Genomic DNA, 19,918 nt, shown 5'->3' with positions numbered 1-19,918 from the left:
GGAAGCTCATTCCGAGCAGACTTCAGAATCACGCCCCAAGAGAAATGCACCTGATTTGACAATTTTGCCGTTAAAATGAGAATTCATAACAAAATTTGGATATAAGAACAAACATCAAAAACATAAATAAAAAGAAGAAATATACAAGATAACTGGACAACAAAACGAAATAAGAGGGGTGGGAAGGGAGTGGATAGAAGGAGCGACACAGTCACCCAGCCGTAGAACGAGCACGGCGCCGCAGCCGAATAGCAATTTTGAATGTTTTCCTTTTTATTTTGAAGATGTATGATCCTTCGAGGTCTCAAGCAAATGATCAGCTTACGAAGTAAAGTTTGCTTATTTGGAGGAAATTTTCCCCGTGAGCATGTAAGCGGAAGAATATTAAAGCATGGTAGTAAGGAGAGAGCAGCTAGGCCATATAATCTCCGAAATTAAGTATTGATTGAAATGATCTTCACCCCTTACCCTCCTCCATCTTGGGAACAGGCCTATGTAAATAATATAGTGGACTTTTAATTCTTTTTGGTGGAACCTACCAATTGTAATGGGGATGACTTGACAAGGATTAATGAGGGTTGAGGATATTAGACCCTCTTGAAAATATTATGTGACATAAGAAAATGTATCCTTTCATAGCCTAATTTTCAAAAAAGAAAACATGAAACAAAGCCTACAACTGAAGATGTATGAAATAGGTGGGCCTTGGCAACAATATGTTAGTATTCATCGTATTCATCATATTTATTTCAATATTTGAACATACTATTATCGTTCTTGAACAGTCTCTAATTTGTTTGTATAAAGTAATCGGCAAATCCCAATATCAATCAGTTTCATTTTCTTGGCCCACCGTGCGGTGGGGGCTTATGTCATGGAGGGGGTGGTCCAACTCGATATACAAACATACTATATTTTATCATATAAATATCTTGAATATGAAGATTTGTCGTATATATATTAATTCTGATCTGTTGAGATTTAAGGAGGAAAATTTCTCTTCGACCTCCCATTTTCACGATGTTGATCAGCCTCTCGGATCGACGAATCAAAGTCATTCGCGAACCAAGACGAACAATGGCAACCAAGACTAGGCTTTCTCATCCCCGCGTCGAGCTATCTCACCCGTTCGCTGATGACAAGGTTGGCTTCTACATATTTGTGGGATTTTTCTCTTAAGATTTATTCCTTTTGACCGCTTGGTGGAAAAATCATAAGTTTGACGATTTCGCGCTTTCCAGATTAGAATAGAGAGTTTGAATTTTATTATCCCCACGTGTGCTGATGATTGTATATAATCTAAGTTCTACCTGAAGATCGGGACATATTTTTTCGGCATTCGTACACATAAACAAGCATGGGCAACTGTCTGAAGATCCAATCCTCAAGCTCTTGGAGCACAGATGATGATGATGGTGGCGACAAGGAGTTTGAAAATGGCCTTACAATGATGTCAAGGCAGCCTATGCGTACCGGGAGCGCGGCCGGCAGACGAACGGAGAAGATGGTTGAGGAGGGAGATGGAGGAGGGATTAATGGGAAGAAGGCGACGATGCACGGAGAGGTCAAGATAAGGATGACGAAGAAACAGCTGGTGGAGCTGGTGAGCGTGGTGGGAATGGAGGGGCTATCGATCGAGGAGTTTTTAGAGAAGGTCACCAGCTTAGGGATCGAGGAGAACCATCTGGAGCAGCGCCGGCACTGGCAGCCGGTGCTGCAGAGTATCCCGGAGGAGGCTTGAAAAGATGGTGGTGGCGGCGAGCGAAGAATGGTCAGGGTGACCATGAACGCCGGTTTTCGATGTTCCTGTAATGCAGCATATTGTACAGCGGGAACCTCTTCCCTGATATTTCATTTATTTATTGAACTGTGTAACTTCTTGAAGGTTTTCCTTCTGTTTCGTAGATGAAGAAGACATGATCACTCCATCTCTCGCTCTTTGAATTGTGGAACAGGAACTCTAAAATTAAAATTCTCGTTCTTTTATGAAATGGGATTTTACGTTATCAAACCAAGAATTTTAATTCCAAAATTAGAGGCTCATTCTTCAATTAAAAGTTCTCAAATTGTGATTATACCTCAGGGGGTGAAATTATGATTCCAGATTTTTAGAATTTTTTTCTAGGACAGATGCCATGATGGTTTTAATTCATCAAATTCTAGAATTTTAATTCCTGTTTTGTCAAACACATCATTTTCTGGAAGCAAAATTCTATACAATCAAGTACAAAATAAACTAGAATTTTGTCTCTATAATTTTAATTCTAGAATCAAAAGTCAAGGCCGTCAAATGCCCCCCAAATCAAATTCCACATGGGCCTTTTTCATAATTCTGGCCACAGAAAAGAGATCTATTCCAGTTCTGAAATAAGAAACACGATGGTAAAAACATTAAAAGCTTTATAAATTTTCAGATATTACCTGTATTCCCAAATAAGCTGAAATGACCATGCAATCTAGTTTTGATCTATGTAAATTTTTACTAAACCGTTAAATTGCGATCTAATCACGCATACTTTTTTTTTCTTCTTAATTTTGCTGTTGCTTTACATCCAATTTGTTTTTCCTAGTTTTTGTTTCCCGAATCCATCCGATTGTTAATGAAGACCCTGAGGAAACTACAGTACGATACATTTCTGGTCTTGAATGTGTTGATGGACTCTGCTCCGTCTAAGTGAATTTAGAGCCAATCAATACCCAGCCAGATCTCAGCTACTGCGAAGCACTGCTCGCATTTATTTGCAAGATTCTGCCACCAACATTGGTAGTAACCATTAATGAAGTTGATCCGTCAGGTTTCCGCCTTCTGAACAAGTCATCAGAATAAGTAGAGCAGCTTTATCTTCTGGTGTATGAATCCCTGCAAATCAGATGGTGGCATGGTTACGCCTAGTTGTAAGAACGAATGGCTTATCAAACCTAAACCAGAGTTTAAACAAGGAACAGCCTACGATTATCCATCTCTTTCCATGTCATTGGCCCTCAATTTAGTCATAAGATGCCTGAAAATATTGGGTGGACATGACACACTGCAAACGATTCATGCAAACTTTCCCCTAACATCTTCTCAACCATGGGACAACCACTGGAGGGATGAAAGAAGGCATATGGTCCGCAAGGTTTGCAGATAATGATGTTTAAAGAACTCCCGATTTATTGGACTCCATCCGGCATCCAAAGACATGATGGAAGTAAGAAATAGCAGAAGATTGCCCTGCATTTGGGCGAGACCGTGAGGCAAAGTTCCTTATTTCCATTTTTTTTTTTAAATTATTGCCCTTCCGCCTTTTTTAACTACTTTGTATTTCTAATATATTTTATCATAAAAAATTAGCAAAAGAGTTGTTCAATAAAGAAATGATGAACGAATAAGGTTTGCTAAATTACACTAGAAGCGATAGGATTGAAGGGGCAGATAGAAGGTCCTTCCACCCCAATTAATTAGCTCGTGAACAGAGTTCTGGCTGGTGCGAGACGACGTCTGAAAGAATTTACATCCGTTCCGACAACGAATTTATTATTTTCTACCACTCTACCTTTGTTACTACTGCGCAGACTCAGACGTGTGATTGAAGGCACCCAACAGGATAGCTACTACAGAGCCTTTGCAGGAAGTGATTATCGTAAATCACACAAAAAGGTGGGGGCGGCAGAAATTCAGTATCCTAAAGCCAACGAGTTAGACTCGATCAAAGAATCTCAGCGTCATGAACAAAGAAAACAACGTCAAAACCAAAAAGCCCATCAGATTTGTTTCCATTCTCTGCATACTCGGTTTTAATGTTATGCCCCTTTGCTACCAAACCCGTCGTTGGACTAACCAAAAACCAAGAAGCGGAACCAACAAAAATCAGATCCAAACAACAGGAGAAGATGGAAGAGAACAAGAAAGTAACTTCAGAAACAGCATGTAAAGAAAAGGGGAGAAAAAAAAGATGAGTCCCATCACCCAGGGGATTACGATGTTGTTTAACCATCTTCAATGACCTAAATTTTGTCAATCACTTAAGAGAAGGACAGGTCATTACAGAAGCCAGCATGCTTCCAGCCTTCTCAAAGCGTCCCTTATCATCGTCGACTTTCAGCTATTCGTCCATTCATACCAATGAAAGGTTCCCTTAAAACTTTAAAAACATCCCATCTTTTTAACTAAATGAGCGATCAAATCGCCCGTTTCCTGATGTGGACAAATTCCGCTGGGCATGGAGCTTTTCCAAGGGCCAAAACCCCACACTTAACTGGTAACACGTCACGGGCCAACTCAGCGTCCTGCTTCCATAACTACATGATGACATTAAAACACCTTCGACTACAAGACTCTCTGCCGACCAGGCCAGCCAACATATAGACTTGATTCAGCATACTACATAAAGTTCATTCGCCTGACAGGCTATAATTATAAAGGTAACTAACTTAACTTACACTCTCCTACAATCAGCACTCTCAAATATGATAATCACAAAAATTTTAGTTGATAGAATCACAATGCTAACCTGATCACAAAACAGTGCCCTTCTGCTAGAGAACAAACCTGTCTGCGGTTCTTTCTTAAAAAAGGCCATTTCACACCTCTTCCTGATCGGTAGAAAATACCCAACTTAAGCCTGAACCAACGGTGCCCACCCCACCCAACCACCACCCCCCGCCCCCCCTCTCAAAGAAAAGAAAAGAAAAAAGAAAAAGGAAAAAAAAACAAACAAAACAACACCATGGGTTGGGCCAGGTATAATACCTGGCCCCAAATAAACATTGTACAAGAGGAGGTGTTTATATCAGTCACCTAATCAATTCATCCACCAAAACTAGCAAGTAGAACCACACAATAAAAGATACCTAGCTGGTAAGATGATACTGAAAGCATGGTTCAGGATACTAACTCAACAACAGATTCCAAGAAACATCCGACACAAAGAGATCAAAAGGAATAGCAAACCATGGAATTTGTCATTCCAACGATAACTGACAAGTTGTACAACCCATTCCACAGCCTAAAACGCTCGAGTGTTTATAAGCTGGTGCATATACCGTCAGCATTATGCATCGTAGTGCAAGAAAACTTTCAACGAAACCAATGCAGAGCACCTAATATGGATCAACTTCTTTTGGTTGGACTCAGATTTTTAGAATTAGCAATTTCAAAGGAACATACAGAATCAACTGAGATATTCAAATAGGATAAACTTCCACTGTGAGTGTCCACCAGACAACCAAACAAACAAAATCACCAAATTATCAGACTGATTGCTAATTCCAGTTCTTAGAAAACGGTAAGCTTCACTCTCTAGCATAACTGGCCATACCTCATTAATTATCATCCTGTCTAGGCTTGCATCTAGAACCTTAGGCTTGGCTGATCACTTAGGCTAGTTGTTGTTTACTAGCACAACCGAGATTTTTATTTTCTTAATTTATTCTTCTTCTTCTTCCTTCTTCTGCTGCCTGAGGCACAAACTTTCTTCAGTTTTATGTACATATTCTTCTCCTCATTGTTTTTCATGTTACAACTTACAAGTGATTTAGTATTATATGTATGTGTTCATATGAATCATGTTTTTTTATGTAGATTCTCATTCTTCATTCCTTTTTATGATATAAGTATGTGTTTGTCACTTTATCAAGAAGAAACATAAAATAAAGTTGTGATCAAAATGTTGCAGTCTTATCCCTTCTTTATTTGGTAAATGAGAAATTAAAATTTTAGTCTAGGTCTTCAGCTAATAGAAATTGGAATTAGATATTTGTATGATCTATAAGCAAAACAATGGTGTACAACAAGAAAAGAATTACTCAATGCTTTCTAATTGTGTTGCATTGTTGCTTTGTTATAAATTGGCCATGATATGTTTTTCATTGAAACATGCTTCAATTTTTTTCACACTTTAACATTCAGTAATGCATTTTATAAATTTTTTCTTAAATCCTTTGTGCAGTTTAATGCACCTAATCCAGTCTAGGGTCTGTGCTGAAAATTGCCTGGACTTTGCTTAGCAATCCTAACAACATAATACAGAAAAGGAGTGAAGTCCATCTGTCACTAGCTCGTAGTACCATTCAAGTAGATCTTTCAGAAGAACAGAAACAATCACCTAACTTGAACACATACATCACTACATGCGTTCTGTAATTATGTAAAGACACGAGAACTATATCTCAAATAGTATTGACAGGCTACAGACACAAAATAAGCAAAAGGGAAGGACAAAAACACCATTTGATGCACCACCAAGCATGAAAAACATAAAAAACCTGGATCCTGTACTTTTTAAATTGTTAACCTATGTCACATGTGTGGGCCCAAGAACCAACCACTTGCGATAAGATTACATTCTGGTGCCCTTAAAGAAAATCATGATTCCTAAATAAACATACGCTTTCCACACAAACAAACATTGGAATTTGCGTATTTCCATATATCTATGCAAGAAAGCCAACAAAGTATGCATGAACATCTATCTAAACTCAAGAGCAGGAAAATAAGCAATTGTATCTCACTCCTGTAATCCACAAAAAAGTGGCCATGAGACATTCATCCAAATTCAAAAATCAGATTTATCCATTTGGTGTTACGTATGTAGAAACGTAGATAGCAAATCACGAATTCGCCACAAAAATCAAAAATTAAAGAAGAGCAGATCGGCCGATGAATAACCGAAATTGGAGTTACGGTTCCACCACGTACAAAGCACAATTACTAAAATTCCCATAAAATAGCATAAAATAGGGGTCAGGGGGAAGAAGAGACGAATGGAAATAAAATTGCTATACTTTATGAAGAACGGAAACTATGTCTTGATAATCCCAATAGTTTAACAAAAATGTAAATCAAAATAAACAGTGGATATCATCTCTCTCTGAGCTATCCTTCTCTACGCGTCCAAAAAAAACGAAAAAACCACACTTCACCAAAACTAGAGTTTGCACAATAGAACGGCGGATTTAACTAAGAAAACCGAAGACAAAAGAAGAGCAATAAGAAGAAATACGGTTCCCTCTCTTTTCATTCCCCCTCCAGTGGGCATCGGCGACTCAACGGTAGGACTTCTGGAAACGGGCACGGGCACCACGACCGCCGAACTTCTTGGGCTCGCAGCGGCGAGGGTCGGCGACAAGAAGGGTTCGGTCGTAGCGGACTAGGATATCCTTGATCTCCTTCTTGGACTGCTCGTCGACGAATTTCTGGTAGTAGGCGACCAGAGCCTTGGCGATGCTCTGGCGGATGGCGTAGATCTGTGAGGTATGCCCTCCGCCCTTAACGCGGATGCGCATGTCGACGTTGGCGAAGCGGGCCCGACCGAGCAACAGGATGGGCTCGAAGGCCTTGTAGCGGAGGATCTCCGGCTGCACCAACTCGATCGGGCAGCCATTAATCTTGATCAGTCCCCTCCCGGCCTTGCAGTACGTCACCGCCACCGCCGTCTTCTTCCTGCCGAAACACTGCACGGATTGCACCGTCGCCATGGCGGCCTCTCTCTCTCTCCCTCTCTCTCTTTCCCTCGCTCCCTCTCAAGCCAGTTAGGGTTTTTGTGGGAAACCCTAAAATGACCGGGACGTTTTATGTTGCCCTAGGGGTTCTTGCGTTAAACCCCTCATTTTTTATGTTAATTTCAGAAGGCGACCCTGTGAGGGCACTTTGAAATTTGGAATTGAAAAATCTGCCCTTGACTGGTTTCCATACCATCCAAGATCTTTTTAGAGACAGTTTGATTTCTTGTGAAGACGGCGAAAGTAAAAATGTTCTAAGCACTAAAAATACAAATCATGCCGTGGTTATATTGAAGGTGTTCGACAATAACATTTTGTTCTTCCAAAATATGTGGTATAAAAATACTATGCTTTTGTTTAAAAAATCATAAAGCTTTCATAGATGTTCATCTATATTCAAGTTAACAACTTACATGAGTTTTTAACAAGCTCGGTTTACCCTTGTGTTCAGTTTTTCTTTTTCTTTTTTTTTTTAGAACATGAAGCACAAACAAGAAAAAAACTAGATAATTTATTTCAACCAATCCAACACAAAATAACCTGATATACAATGGTCTTAGATGTTTGACGTCCTCGATCAGTTATTTTGATTTTTTTTATATATATGTAGATACTAATTCCTGAAATTTAAACAACCTAAGACACAAAATTTACCCTACTTAACTAAAAATTCATTTGATGGGTTGCATAATTTGGTAGGAGCAAAACATAACCGTGTTTGTTGACAAGGAAATTAAAGGTAAATTTTCCTTTCAAGAGTAAAAAAAAATTGACACTCAGAGAGGCAATAGTATTCTATTTCTATTCTACCTCATGGAAACGAAGGGGATAAGTCTTCTAGATGAAATTATCAGGGAGAAAAAATTTTACTAGAAGTGGATTTCTGCCCCATCCAAAGCACTGATGGTAAACCAAACACAACGCTTCCACAACAGGTGGCCAGGTTTGATTAGTCCTGCATCTTATCATTTTTGTGACCGAGTATATGGTTCCTGGTTCCACCTTTTAGAAATCGCCATTAAAGATGTATCTTTAATGTGTTGAGTTTCACAAGGAACTGACTTGTAATCTGAAAAAAAAATGATTCAATGATAAAGGCAGGAACTTCTGTAAGATCGTATTTGTTGGTTTCCATACTTTTCTTTTGTGGATAAGTTTTTCTCTAAAAACAACTTGTCCAGGGTGTGATTATCCAAAAAAGGCTTTTACCATCGTATTCGTGTGTATTTGTATGTGATATACACTTGTTAGATGAATAAGAAAATTTCAGCCTCTGATCTTTTTCATATCAGCAGTTGAAATAAAAACATGAAAGAAAAAACATATTTCTCATTGTTTTTCTATCTACTGTTTCTTAACAGTCTCTTTTTCCTTTTTATGACCTGCCAATTCTAGGATGAAGAGGATGATCATGAAAAATATTAATGTATATATATATAGGGTGCTCAGTATCCCGCCCAACTCGGGCCCGGGCTCAGGCATGAGAAAGAAGAACCGGGCAGGTGAGCTCGGGCCTCATAAAAAATTTTCATATATATTTTATTAATTTATATATATAATTATAATATTTTATTATGATCAATTATATTTATATACCTTTTTATATTAAAAATAATTTTTTTTATTTAATCACCAAACTCAAGCTCAAGCTTTAAGTGTCGAACCGAGCTCAGGCCTAAGTTTGAGTGTCGAGCCAACCAAGCCCGACTCTTTATCGGGCGGGCCGGGCCAGGGGCAATGCTCAGGTTTACTCACATGGTGTGCCTTCTATCCAAAGCCGCTGAGTGCATAGAAGTCAACGTCCTGTGTTGGGGAAATTATTGGTGTAACATGTAAACCATTTCCACTAGGAGCCAAAATTTATACATGTACAAAGACAAGACCACACGTTCTTGGTCCCTTCTCCAAGTTTTCTAAATAAAATGTAGGATTAGATAAGACAAAATAAATCCGGATCGATTTGCTACCTGATTACCGCAACTTTGTCAATGTCTTCCTCGCCAATGATGTGGACCTGCGAAGATAAGTTATTCAGGATTCTTGATTAAGTTTTAGGGCTTGGAACCCTTTTAGTTTTAAAGGATCAGATCCACTTACTAAAGGTGTGCTGTGATAGAGTGTGATTATGATAATTTAAATTATACAAGCATCTCTAATCATAGAGGGAAAAAGAAAAATGATGGAATCTCTTTATGAGAGAGTCGACATCTATACATATAATACACCAAGAAAGCTAGAATCTCTTTATGAGATGATTGATATCTATGAAGACTATAAAATAATACCTCGACCTTAATAAAGGTGTTTTTCGGGTGAGCAAGACGATTAATTCCATCACCTGAATGAAAAGCAAAGCCTCCCTTTCTCTTCGCCTTCATGGTTTAGAGATGCATCTGAATCAGACAGTCATGGGCATAAACCCTTGGGAGAACTGGAAATAGTGTCACACAATCCACTCCAGCCGCCCATTTAAGCTATGTCCCTCAGAGCCAATAAAAGTGCTTTTCAACTCAGTTCTTTACAAAAACTGGAAGGAGGAGCTAACAAGATACGAGAAACCTAATCTGGCATGAATGAAGGATTCATTCTTTTCACGAGAGAGAGAGAGGGAGAGCAAAATCATGATTAACATTGTCTTTAGTTTTTCATGTCAAAGTAAAAGCAATAGGAATCAGCATCTCCCTCTTCCTTATCAATAAGGCACGGAATACAAAAGAGTAGACATTTCAATGCACCACATTTGTGCGCATAGAATTCTTCCTCTCCCTCCCTCTCTTTCTCCCTCACCTTTAAAGAGTGAAGAAGATTAAAATTAACTACTCTAGGTAAGTCTCTCATTACATAATTAATTGAAGTTGTTTGATTTACGAAACTTTCTCTTTATCTTTCTCTCTATAACGTGGGTGCAGAACATGAAATTAAGGAATATTCGGGCTTCAAGATGGCAAAGGCAGGCCATGCTTCCCCCACTCATTAATGACATGTATCATAAGTAGACGGTGTCATAAATTGGTTGGGTGCCATTCAACTACTCCCCAATAAAGAAAAATGCATGCTCGGCTCGTGTGAAGCACAGTAACACCCACGAACACGTGGGACTTGAACATGAGCCAACTTAGCTCAGAGCTACAGAATTCCAATCCTTCTAACTCCATACAAATGATGCTCGAACTTTCAATATGATGAACATGTTCAGGTTTTGGTGAGGCCAAAGAGGAGCAAAGGCACCTCGTTTTGAGCTAGCTAAGCCCCACCTGGTTCACTCTGTCGCTGAGTCGATTGAACTCGTCCTCAAACGAAACTGCATCGTTTCAGGCGCCGAGCTGGTTGTGTACTTGTGTTTGCCACGCCGGCAGAATCGCTGGCTCATTTATGTATTTCTCGCGAACTCACGGCTGTTTCGGCACGTATGAAGACAGAGGCTTCACTAGTTCTGGCACGTGTGTAGCGAATGCTGCGGGCTCAGTGCTGGCTGATGTCCACACCTTAACTCTCTCTCGCTGTAGCAAAGGCGACTGGGGGCTAACTGGCATGCTTGTCGCCGAGATCCGTTGTGGGTAGGGAGAAGAAAATGAGGGAAGGTCTCTCTCTAGGACTCAGGCTTCTCCAATCACTGGTCCTGTTAAACTGTGAGTATTTTCTGTTACTGTTTTGTACAATGGGTGCCTCAAAAATTGAGTTCTTGGTGATTGGTGGCCTTGGTTCAGTTTGTGGTTGTTGACCTTATAGAGGCAGTGGAAGTAATGGTTATGGGTTCTAGGGGGCGGTTGTCTGTTGGTGGGGTTTCCTTAGTTTGTCTTGCAAAGGTTTTGGCGTTTTTGTTGCATTTGTGAGGTGAGGTTGCTTTCAGTTTGTAGTGGTGATCTTTCTTTTTTTTTTTGAGACAAAAAAATTGGTTCCTTTGTTTGGATTGCCTTCGATCTCAGAATTTCGGCCTGTGAGTGATGAGTTTTACGGCTTCGTTTGACCGGATTTCATTTTCATTTCTATTTCTTTAATCTGACTGTCTTGAAAAATATTCGGATGGAAAAGGGGAGATTGTACTAAGAGGTTGTAAGTTGCTACAAACAAATCCTAGGAATTTCTCGAACCAGTTTCTCTTCTTCTATTTTTGTTAGTTTCCTGAGGTTTGTACATTTCAAGTCTCTAAGAGGAGGAGATAAAATGAATCGCTGCTACATTGCATGTTTATACGGGCCTCGTTGTAGCTAATTCATCATTTCTATGGCGAACCTTCGGTCACTCTGGCATGTTGCAGTCGTAGCTGTAAGCCATTGGTGATCTTCCACTTTTCGTTGGGTAATTAACTAACTACTGGCTGCCTACTTATTGAAACAAGAATATGAGAAGAAATCAACATCAGGAGGTTGCTAGCTAGAAAATTGCCTCCCGTCAGTGGAGACAACAACTGCAATGGAGACAACTTTAGCTCATAAAAATTTGTTAGTTGCTTTGATGCGCACCATCTTCTTGTAAGATCATTTAGAATGATGTCAATGAAAAATTTCAATATCCCTCTTATAGATGTTTCGAGTTACTGTGCATCTCTTAACCATTGGTGTTGCTTGTGCATTTTGAAATCTCTTAATTCAAAAAGTTTCTCTCAAGTGATTTTCCAGCATAGGTGTTGTTTTACTTTTCATGCATCTATGAATTCACATGTAAGATGTTGGTAATATAGCTGATATGGGAGGAGACTGGTCTATTGGTACTTGGTATCTTTTTATTGTTGTGCTTTTGCTATTATATCTCTCGGTTGTGGAGTATCATCCTAGTCGCTACCTTGCGGTACAGCTAATTGTCTTGTTTCTGCATATGTTTTGATATATTACTATTCCTATAGGGTGGAATTGCTAACTCCTGCATGAGGTTATGTGCTTGCTAAGGTAACCCTAAATCTGTTCAATGTTTCCAATTTTCAGGCTTATATTGTGGACAGTGCAAACCATGGGATGTATTTCATAATTATAGTCTTCTTGTAAGATACACGTCTCGATCATCTCAGATAGATACTGTTAATAAGGTGCAAAAGCATGGCGCCATTTCTCCTGTGCCCTCACCAAGCAGTACTTCTGGTGCATTTATGCCCCTTCTGGCACCATCACCTTTGGCACCATATGGAAATAGCAGTGTGCCATTATTATCTGGTGATGACTTTTTTTTCCCCTAATTCATAAAAGTGCTGAACGAGCACTGAACATTTTGTTAAAATGTGTTAACTTTTTCATTTCCATACTTATTGCTTTTGCAGGAATGTGTACATTGAATTTTTCTGCGGCAGAAAATATGGTAGCAGTGACTGCAGTTGATTGCTGGGGATCATTTGCCCCTTTTCTTGCCAATGTTATCTGTTGTCCTCAGTTGCAGGCCACTCTAACAGTTCTTATTGGTCAATCTAGCAAAACCTCTGGTGTGCTTGCTCTGGAAACAAAACACGCAAACTACTGCCTATCAGATGTGCAGAAGATCTTGACAAGCCAGGGTGCAAATGAAAACCTCCAAAAAATATGTGCCATACGTCCATCCAATCTTACTGGAGGTTCTTGTCCAATTACAGATGTAAATGAGTTTGAGAGCACGGTAGATCTGTCTAAACTTTTGGCTGCATGTGAGAAGGTTGATGCAGTAAAGGAGTGCTGCAGCCAGGTGTGTCAGAGTGCTGTATCTGAGGCTGCAAGGAGAATTGCCTTGTCAGATTCTTCTCTTTCTAATCCAATGGGGATACCAAATTCTCCTCCACATTCAACTACAATTGATGATTGCATGAGAGTTGTGTATAGATGGTTAGCTAGTCGTTTGGATCCAGATGGTGCAAAACAAGTTCTAAGGCGTATATCCAATTGCAATGTCAATAAAGGTATCTAAAACTACTTTTTCTTCCATACTGAGCTTCTTGAACATTATCCATATGGGGCATCTCTCCTTTCATATACTGTTCAAATTACGTTTTACTGTTTTTTTGTAAAATGACAAAAGGTTATCAATCTTAATTACCAGATTCATAAAAGTCTTAAGCTTAAACTTAAAGTAAATTCATAGGACTGCTTCAGGTAACAATTTCTCTTTTGAAGCTGTTTCACTGCTTTGTTATCATTTTTAGAAGCTGCTAAAGTATGAACAATCTGGCATATCGCTTCAGGCAAGGAAAAGACATAGAGAAAAGCTGGGAGATGTGGCTAAAATTGAAAACATGAACTGGATGTAAAACTAAAGGTTTGCTCAGCAATAGAAAGGGTGCCTTAATTACCTCAGTAATTAGCTACATCATTGGATTATAAAGAACCAAGAGAGATTGATTCCTGATACTGAAATCTCTGAACAAGTTTGCAAGTTGTTTGATCTTCAAAATGAACACCATATGTGAAGGAAAATTGTTTATGCTGAACAGCAAAATGTGTGAAGGAAGCTTATAATATGATGGACAAAGTGTATAAAATAGTAAAAGTAAATAAGGAAAATATATCCCTAATCATTCAGTCAGTAATCTGTTTCTACGAAACTAGAACAAATAATCAAAACATTGCTAGCTCCTTGGTGCATATGCAGCACAGCAAGGGTTTGTCATGCATGCAGAAAGATTATATATCACGATTCCCTTTGAAGCTAAATTATTTTATTTCATAGATATTTCACTTGATGGTTAGGCGTACAACTTTTTCCTTGGATGATTTGTTTCTGTATCTGTTGTCAGTGGTCGAGCTTATTTATCACTGATGGACCATGGAATGTTCTGTACGACAGTACGAGTAGTCTTTTTTCTCTCAGTGGATTTGTTGAAAATTGACTCTACCTGGATCTTGGTTGAGCATGACATTGCCTGTAACCTGTATTGTTGTATATTGTTATCCGTCTCCACAGATGCAAAAAATCTTTAGTTGGATTTGTACTAGATAACGTTCATGCAATGTCATACAAGTCAATGCAGATATTCTCTACTATGTTCAAATGGTTGGATGGGATGCCTCAAAGTTGGACACTCCATCTCGACCATGCCAGCACACAACAAAGCATATGATTCAATTTCTGTGACACTCAGTCGCGTTTTAAGGGGTTTTTTCTCCATTATTTCTTCTGCTCCCTTGGGGGTTTTTCAGGAATTCTGAGGGATGTCAATACCCGGTGCTAGATGGGGTGTCCTTAACACCTTGTATGTGCCTCTCAGACACACTCTTGCAACACCTGTCTGTGCCTCTCAAATACATCCCTGTGTAACAATTATTGTTTGCTGGTTAATGAAAGAGTGAACTAGGAAAGGACATTATTGGGCTTATATTTACACTTTTGGTAGAAATTATGCATTTATTCTTACACAGGATATAAACTTATGTTCTAATTAAGATTTTATGTTTCAGACTGCTATTTCTGCTGGCTCTCCTCCTCTAATATATCTCTTTACTTTCATCTTTCTGAATGCAGCTTGTCCACTGGTTTTCCCCACAACCAAGAACATTTCCATTGACTGTGGAGGTGTGATTGGAAACCAAACTGCTTGTTGCAAGACATTGGCAAACTACATTTCTCATTTACAAAGGCAAAGTTTTATTACAAACTTGCAAGCTGTTGATTGTGCTGCCCTGCTTGGCATGCAGTTGCAAAAAGCTAATATCACTGGCAACATCTACGAGTTGTGCCATATAACCCTTAAAGATTTTACTCCTCAAGGTTAGATTGCATTCATGCTGCTAGTATAATAAGAGAGCAGAGTGCTAAGTTGTTGTCCAGTTTGTTGCTTCTTTCTAAATTATCCTCATCCTCTTCGATTCTTTCAGTTTACTGACTTTAGTTTTGACGTTTTGGCTTCTGGATTCTGGATGCTGCTGTGGTTGGATCTTCAATTATCATTAGTTGGATCACAAGGTAAATAGAAGACTTTTACATGATTAATTGAATCTGGAACTGTTGTTATTTTTGCTAACAGTGAATTATGGGAGGCTGTAAAGAAGATTGAGACATATAGAACCCTCCTCTTCAGTAGCATGAAACTTGCACACAAGCATGTGAATGCAGTCAAACAATCCCACATGCACAAACATGTATTGTTGTATCCTCAAGTTTTCATAATCCTGAAGGCATCATCTGTTGTGTTGGAGGCACTACTGTTGACATGATATCTGAGTTTATTGAGGCATTGAACAACTTCACCTAAGGGTGGTGGGATATGATAGGTGGTGGAACCGAGACGGCCGAGGCATCATGCCTAACAGAATCTGTCTGCGAGGATGGTGTGATGCCTTTGATGCTGGTTTGTTTCATAAATGCAAGCATCAGTTCAAAAACTGACAAGAAGCTAACATATTTATCCGTATAGCAGAATATAGAAGCCAGATGTCCTCCACTTCTTTCTCATTCACGTACACAGGTCTTTCCTGAGTACATCTTACTAACGGAATCAGTGCACCAATGATCAATAGTATGCTGTTGTCTATTTTTTATGATTAATCCATGTAAATGTGTTTTTCTTGGCCCATTTATTAAGTCAGGCTTTTCCCTGACAACATACGCTTTGACATCCATCCTCCTGTTCATTTTTCAAGTTAATACAAGATGAAGTATTAGTTCTTGTTAGCATTTGAGAGGTAAGTAGACATGTAGGGTCTCCTTTACAGAGTTGATCTGGATCTGCTTTCAGTTTTTAGGCCTAAGCACAGTCTGCAACATGTTTAGGAACTGAATTTAGTTATGCATTTAAATGTTCTTACTTGATTAGCCACATGGTCGAGTACCATGTTTTTACCACCACTAGTTGGATGTGGACAAAGTGGCGGTATGTTAAATTCAGGTCTCACTGCATTTTGTTCAGGCCTATCCTGACCCAATAAATCATATGCCATTTTTTACCACCACTAGTTGGATGTGAACCAGGTAGAAGCACCTCATATTCAGGCTTGACTCCCTCTTTGGACAGGCCTTGGTTGGATTGCAGTACTTACAAAGTTGATTATTTAACCATATAAACGTGAATATATAGCTGTTCATACTTGCGAGTGAAAGAAAGAAGAATTGCAGTTACCTATGGTATTCTACAAAATGAGGAGTGCTACATAGTTTCTGAAAGTGTTGGATACTCCAACATAAAAGTTGAAATGCTTTCAGGTACTCAAGTTGTAATGTGTGTGTGACAAAAAATAGCTGACGTTGGCCTACCTTTTTTGTTTTTTTCTTTATTCTTAAAAAAAAACATGCTTTTAGCATGCTAATAGAAGATAACATCACACTGTTTTTGAATTAGTTGATATTTTAAACGTTACCTTTTGTAGGTAACGTTCGGACCCTGGGAAACATGGCAGTAAAATTTTGATATTTTCAGAATGTTGCAGATACTTGTGACATAGCACACATGCATATCGTTGCACGGCACTGACCATACAATTTTTCTAGTGAATTGAGTTTTTGCATTTACTAATCTTTGAAGTATGAAATGTATTTTTCTCTTCTTGAATCTGACCTTTGTCTTTGTTTGTTCTGTTAGAATCTGGTTGCTTGTTGCCAAGCTTGCCTTCAGATGCAACGTTCGATCAATCAGCAGGTTTTAGTTTCACATGTGATCTGAATGACAACATTGCTGCTCCCTGGCCATCTTCATCTTTAGTGTCAACACCCTCATGCAATAAATGTATGCTCCTGCTTGCTCTTCTGCACTTCCATCCCGAGTCTGTCTTGTTAATTTGTTTTAATTTTTCAGTATGATAACTTTATGTTTAAATGCCTGAAATCAGTTCAGCATTGAGAGGTTTCTAAGTCAGTGTTGTGTCTGCTTTGTATACGGTGACTTCTTTCCAGTACATGTTGATAAGGAGTCTACTAGTTAGGTATACGGTGCCTTCTTTCCGGTACATGTTCATAAGGAGCCTACTAGTTAGGTTACCAAGGCCTTTAATGTGCATGTTGTATGCTCAGGTTGACTTTTTGGTTTTGCTTTTTGTCAACTAAATTCATTGGAGTTGAAAATGCCAAGCTTTCTTCTAGTTTTCTATTTTTTACATTAGAAATAGGACTTGATATGTGCTGCCAATAATTCAGTCATTGCAGTCAATGCCACTTATATGTTAAATTTGCTTAGTAGAATTTGATGACCATTTATATGTTTATACTGCAGCAATTACATTACCGGCGCTTCCAACAGCAGCACCTTCTCAGGGTGGTAAGCTGCTTTTCACTTTTCTCATCCTACCAATCAGCATAAATTTTTTGTTGTGAGGACAATCATGGTGTGGTCAATTCTGTGATGGTGATATACTAGGACTTTCGTTGTAGCTGAAGGTTGGTGGCATCGGTTGGAGCACTAACTCTTACATAAGTAAACATGTGAAATTAGAATCGTTCTTGAATTGGTTGCAAGGGTATCCACTAGGTTATATGCATTTTTAGGCCAAGAAAAGAATTAAGGGTCCTCAAAATCTGTTAAAACTTTGTTGATGAAAACAATGCATTCATGCCATCTTCGATATAGCCTAATCATATTTTGACCTAGTGCTTCACCATAGAGGGAAATATGAAGATAGCACCTTGTCTCCCTGGAAATCAGTGCAAGCTTAGGTGAGATAATAACTCAAAGGTAATTGAAAGAAACATCGACACTCCTTTTCTTGAAAGAAAGCATCTTATATTGATAGTTTGGAATGCAAGGCATCAATTTTTAAACAAGTTTCTTTGTGTTTAATATGGTGTTTAGTTCGTAAAATATGTAATCAGTAAGAGCATCTCAATTACCACTGTCTTCAGAGAGACAAATAATTGATAATTAGTCACCTAACCAAGTCTTATTTGATAAGAATATTTTATATACTTGGTTGTGTCTCTTGCGTTATGTGATCATTTCAATTTGTTCAGTTGCTTTCTTCTTATTTTAACAGGCCAAGGCAAGAAGCCCTTGCTCTCGTTGCTCCTAGTGTTGTTCGCGGTTTTGCTGGCTTTGTGATTGTCTTGGTTTTTTGGTGCTCTCTCTCTCTCTCTCATGGGCGCATGCATGTATCTGCATGCTTTTTGAAGCACACGTCTGCAGAAATACACCATCCTCTTCAAGCAGATAAACGTTCTCCACTCCATGCAAAGAAATTTGTAGTTAAACTAGATGAAGATCTCGGTCACGAATGTGCTGCTTTCAGGTGATATGACCCATCATTTGTTTATAGGTTTTGGGATTCCAATTGCATTTCTCCTGTCAGATGTTCAATAAAAGAGCCTTCTCCTCCAATGGAATTGTATAGTGCAACCGACAGCGTATAGTTTCTCCGTTTCCTCTCATTTCATTTTTCCTTTTCTAGAATATCTGTTTTCATTTGTACGCATATGGTGGCTCCAGATTTAGAGTTGATCTTGACGTTCATTTGTAGTCACTTCATGAATTGCCCTTAATTTCGTAATACAATTTATTCACCGCTTGGTGGTAGCCCCAGAAAACTTCTTTCTTCCTTTAATTTCTTTGCTTTTGATAGTCTGAAGATCGAATTCTTGGTGCACGAGCTCTCTGGCTCTCTCTGTCTCTCTGTCTCTGTCTCTGTCTCTGTCTCTCTTTCTCACTCATTCACACACATACACACACATTTAACCATCAGATCTGCATAATTTTTATTGTTTGGGTCGACAAACTCTCGCGGACTAGGCATGGATCATGACCACGAGATTCCCCCTTTTTTCGGGAGCACTTTTACCCACAACTACATAGATGAACTGTCAGTCTCTCAGATATACATCTTCGATCAGTTATTTTGTAGGGAATATGTATCAAGGAAGGAAATTGTCACATTCCTAGGTGTTCAAAATCTTAAATAGATCAAAATTCAAAGGTTATAATAGGAGTATGTAGATTTGAGGAAGGCTCCAACTCAAGTTTCGTGCCATTAAGATTAATATAGAATAAGGCGTAGGTCTAATCAGTTTAAGATGTCTTAGCGGATTGTCTAAGGTAAGTCTCAAGTTTATCCCCGGCCACGATCTCGACTTCTCAAATCTGGCTATATGTAAATGTCGGAGGAATTCGATATGGTGTATAAAATTGCATTCCGTTTCGAATCGATAAGACGAGTTCGACTACCTCTGACTTGGTAAGCTTAGACCGATCCGTCACGTTCCTATGTGTCAATAGCAGTTGCAGGTCGTTTTCCACAAACTGGATTTTCGATTTTTAAATGTTGCGGAGAATGAATTGTTTTGAAATGCTCTTTCTGAATTACTAAGAAGTCCGAATTAAATGTTTGAACAAGTAACTAAATGTTTGAACAAGCATCGGTGTGGATTGCAGTTTGGATTCGGTAAGTCCCACATGATTCAGGTTCGGACTCTTGACCTTTTCAAAACAAAGTCGAGTCTGAGCAGACTTAGACAAGATATTACATGTCTTAAACTCAAATTTTGTTGGATCTCGGGCTCATATCTAGAGAACAGGAAATACACGTGTGCTTACCTTGTTGAAGTAGGCACTGAGAACATTGTAAAT

At 38.9% G+C, this 19,918-nt stretch overlaps 3 protein-coding genes across 4 annotated transcripts; 2 read left to right on the top strand and 1 right to left on the bottom strand.

Moving 5' to 3' along the window:
* The first annotated feature begins 1,001 nt into the window (after positions 1–1,001).
* On the top strand, positions 1,002–1,864 carry LOC116246039 (uncharacterized). Its single transcript, XM_031617722.2, has 2 exons — positions 1,002–1,143; positions 1,317–1,864. The coding sequence occupies exon 2, from the start codon at positions 1,358–1,360 to the stop codon at positions 1,739–1,741; it is 384 nt and encodes a 127-aa protein (XP_031473582.1). The 5' UTR covers positions 1,002–1,143; positions 1,317–1,357; the 3' UTR covers positions 1,742–1,864.
* Positions 1,865–6,747: 4,883 nt separating this feature from the next.
* On the bottom strand, positions 6,748–7,532 carry LOC116250168 (40S ribosomal protein S16-like). Its single transcript, XM_031623637.2, has one exon. The coding sequence runs from the start codon at positions 7,456–7,458 to the stop codon at positions 7,027–7,029; it is 432 nt and encodes a 143-aa protein (XP_031479497.1). The 5' UTR covers positions 7,459–7,532; the 3' UTR covers positions 6,748–7,026.
* A 3,209-nt stretch (positions 7,533–10,741) lies between these two features.
* Positions 10,742–18,882, top strand: LOC116257948 (uncharacterized GPI-anchored protein At1g61900-like). 2 transcript variants are annotated; one of them, XM_031634976.2, is made up of 8 exons: positions 10,744–11,111; positions 12,405–12,629; positions 12,734–13,339; positions 14,899–15,144; positions 15,328–15,339; positions 16,952–17,095; positions 17,579–17,623; positions 18,336–18,882. In XM_031634976.2, exons 1-8 carry the CDS (start codon positions 11,054–11,056, stop codon positions 18,398–18,400), a joined length of 1,401 nt encoding a protein of 466 aa, XP_031490836.1. In that variant the 5' UTR covers positions 10,744–11,053; the 3' UTR covers positions 18,401–18,882. The 2 variants fall into 2 exon arrangements, with proteins under 2 accessions (XP_049932827.1, XP_031490836.1); XM_050076870.1 differs by lacking the exons at positions 15,328–15,339; positions 16,952–17,095; positions 17,579–17,623; positions 18,336–18,882 and adding an exon at positions 15,252–15,321 and having other exon boundaries at positions 10,742–11,111.
* The last annotated feature ends 1,036 nt before the right edge of the window (positions 18,883–19,918 follow it).

This window comes from Nymphaea colorata, chromosome 1 (genome assembly GCF_008831285.2).
Source record: "Nymphaea colorata isolate Beijing-Zhang1983 chromosome 1, ASM883128v2, whole genome shotgun sequence".
Classification (NCBI taxonomy): Eukaryota; Viridiplantae; Streptophyta; class Magnoliopsida; order Nymphaeales; family Nymphaeaceae; genus Nymphaea; species Nymphaea colorata.
Note: the sequence above shows the minus strand (reverse complement) of the source record. Positions and strands in the feature narration are given on the sequence as shown.